Source organism: Myotis davidii, unplaced genomic scaffold, assembly GCF_000327345.1.
Source record: "Myotis davidii unplaced genomic scaffold, ASM32734v1 scaffold129, whole genome shotgun sequence".
In the NCBI taxonomy this organism is placed as follows: domain Eukaryota; kingdom Metazoa; phylum Chordata; class Mammalia; order Chiroptera; family Vespertilionidae; genus Myotis; species Myotis davidii.
This window is the reverse complement of record NW_006383019.1, coordinates 377,149-379,660: the sequence shown is the minus strand read 5'-3', so window position 1 is coordinate 379,660 and position 2,512 is coordinate 377,149. Positions and strand designations below refer to the sequence as shown.

Here is a 2,512-nt window from a genome sequence, read left to right as displayed (position 1 = left end):
GTTATATATCACTTGTACTTGGCTTCCTATACATATATGTCTTCATATCTATGAACTTTTCACTTGGGCTGCTTCCAGCTCCAAGGAGCTCCCCAGCCAGTATCTTCAGGGCCAACTGTAGCCACCAGGAGCCAAATCAAAACACCTTCATCATGAAAACTTCATTTTCCCGTTTAAAATTTATCTCGGCACCATTTCAACTTCTATAGCATTTTTAACTGTACACTTCCCGTAAGGTATGTAATTACGTTCTCTCTTGTAATTCTTGTTTGTCAGAACCTTAGCATCCCCACAATGTCAGACACAATGCCCCGTCGCAGTAGATTACAAACGAGTGTCCACAGAATGACAGAGCCACCCCACTCACTGGGCCGAAGGTAGAGGTCCGAGGAAGCTGCGGCGATCCGTTCCCGCTCCTTCTCCCGCTCCCTTTCCCGCTCTCTTTCAGCACTTGCAGCGGCTGCAAGGTGTGTTGAGTGTCCTGTAAAACACATAAATCTGCAACTTAAAGACAAAAATATTAACCTATCAGGTACAATTCAATTTCAAAATTCTTAACTGAAATTTTTTCAAAATGTTTCATATTTAAAATGTAGGAAGTTCATTTTATTATTCTTAGACAATAAATAGAGCCTAACACAAGTTACTTTAGGATATTTCTAGAGTACCTAGTTACAGGCAGGTAGCAATAGCAACTATTACTATATATTAAATGAAAAATACAGACCATATAAGGGAAAAGTGTCCCAAATACCTCCAAAGGCTATGCTGTTAATCCTGGAGCGCATGGTCATATCAGAGAGGTATGTGAGTGTGTGGACTCTTACCTGGAGACATAGAAGCAGAGTTGTATGGCCTGGGAGGGAACGTAATCTGTGTACCAGGAATATAAGTGATTCTGTCCATGGGAGGAGTACTTGTTCCCCCTGGGTGAGGCACTAAAATTGCTGGAGGCATATTGGTCAGATCAATGATTCCTGCTCAAACAAAAGACAAATACAATAAAATTATCTTAAGTATTATTCTAAAGATATAGAACTACACATGGCTTTGTTGTTGTTGTTTATCTCTATAACCCAATGATACACTGTGTTCAGTACAAATAAAGATGTTTAAGAACTTCATCACTTTGTAAGACTTTCTTTGAATCTAGAGAAGGATATGAAATACTTTGCCTCACATGGACTTATGAGACAGAAAAATAGTAAAACAATGACTTCAATAGCACAGTGACTTGGTTTACTTATTTCAGTGTTCACCAAAATACCCTGTCTCAATACATTACTTTGCCTTCAAGGGCTAAAGGCTATAGAAAAAAGTAATGCCTTCTTTTCTTTTTTTTTTTTTGCATAGTTTATTCTACAAATTTTTTATTGAGTACCTAGGACACCATGGGTACACACAGTAAGTTCTATGAAATCTGAACTGCGAAGACACAGACCCCTTGTTGCTGGGTACGGGAGACCCAGCTGCTGCTCTCGCGGGGAGAGTCCTCTGGCCACATCTGGGCGCAAGTTCACTTGCATCTGCTGTGAGGTGATGTAGTCATTTAGGATTGTCTGTCTCGTATTCTCCATTGCATAAAGCTGGTACTGACTTGGGTAACCTGGCGTAGGTGAAAGCTGTCTCTGAAACAGGTAAGCAGCAGCAGCTGATTGAGAGAATGAGAGAAAGGCATTTCATTTAGTCTAAACATCATTCACAAAAAAGAGTAAGGAAACAACAGTCTATGGCGCTAATGCACACATGCATCATCTTTTATTTAGCATGGGACGGTGCTGAAGAGAGAAAGATGGATTCATTTTAGACCTTGATATATATCTATATATCAGCAATATTTAATATACACATTCTAATGTCAGATGTAATGGAAAAGGGGAAAGAGAAACTAGACAAAATATGACTATTAACCTTTTACCAGGAGAAAAGGTGCTAAAAAAATTTCCCAAGTAGTTTCAATCTTTGCCATGTACCTTTATTATATTTTCACCTGAAGTCTCTACTAGCTGTTTGAAAATAAAATTATTTTTAAAGTACTGATTGTCCAACATGACCAAATGGAGATGTGTGTGAAAACACTTTGTGACAAACAGTAACTTTACTTCCATGGGGGTGACAATGACTAGTCCATTAACATTTAATCAGTCCATGTGTTTAGGGAGAGATTAGCAAACTTTTCCTATAAAGGGCAGGTGTCAAAAATCTTATGGTCTCTGCCATTGGAGCCACAAACAGAAACAAATGCATGTGGCTATGTGCTAATAAAGCTTTATTTATACCAACAGGCAGGATCAGAATTTTGTCCCCAGGTCATAGTTTGACAACCCTAGGCTAGAGAATGACACAAGATATTAGGAAGGGGTAGGTATGGTAAAAAGAAAAAGGTAACACCTCTATCCTCAAAACATTTGTAATCCAGCAAAAACTAAAATATGACAAGCAAATCAAAGTGCAATAAAATAAAGGATTGTAATAAACACTAAATAAAACTGTATTAACATTCAACTTTTTC

The 2,512-nt window shown here is 38.2% G+C and overlaps 1 protein-coding gene across 3 annotated transcripts in view; it reads right to left on the bottom strand.

Moving 5' to 3' along the window:
* NCOR1 (nuclear receptor corepressor 1) overlaps positions 1–2,512 on the bottom strand; it is a 242,871-nt gene that overhangs the window by 29,335 nt on the left and 211,024 nt on the right. For all 3 annotated transcript variants that reach the window (XM_015558355.1, XM_015558356.1, XM_015558357.1), the window contains exons 33-35: positions 1,442–1,651; positions 828–977; positions 368–481 (exon numbers count right to left, since the gene is read on the bottom strand). In XM_015558355.1, coding sequence (XP_015413841.1) covers positions 368–481; positions 828–977; positions 1,442–1,651 — 474 coding nt within the window. The remainder of the gene's footprint in view (positions 1–367; positions 482–827; positions 978–1,441; positions 1,652–2,512) is intronic.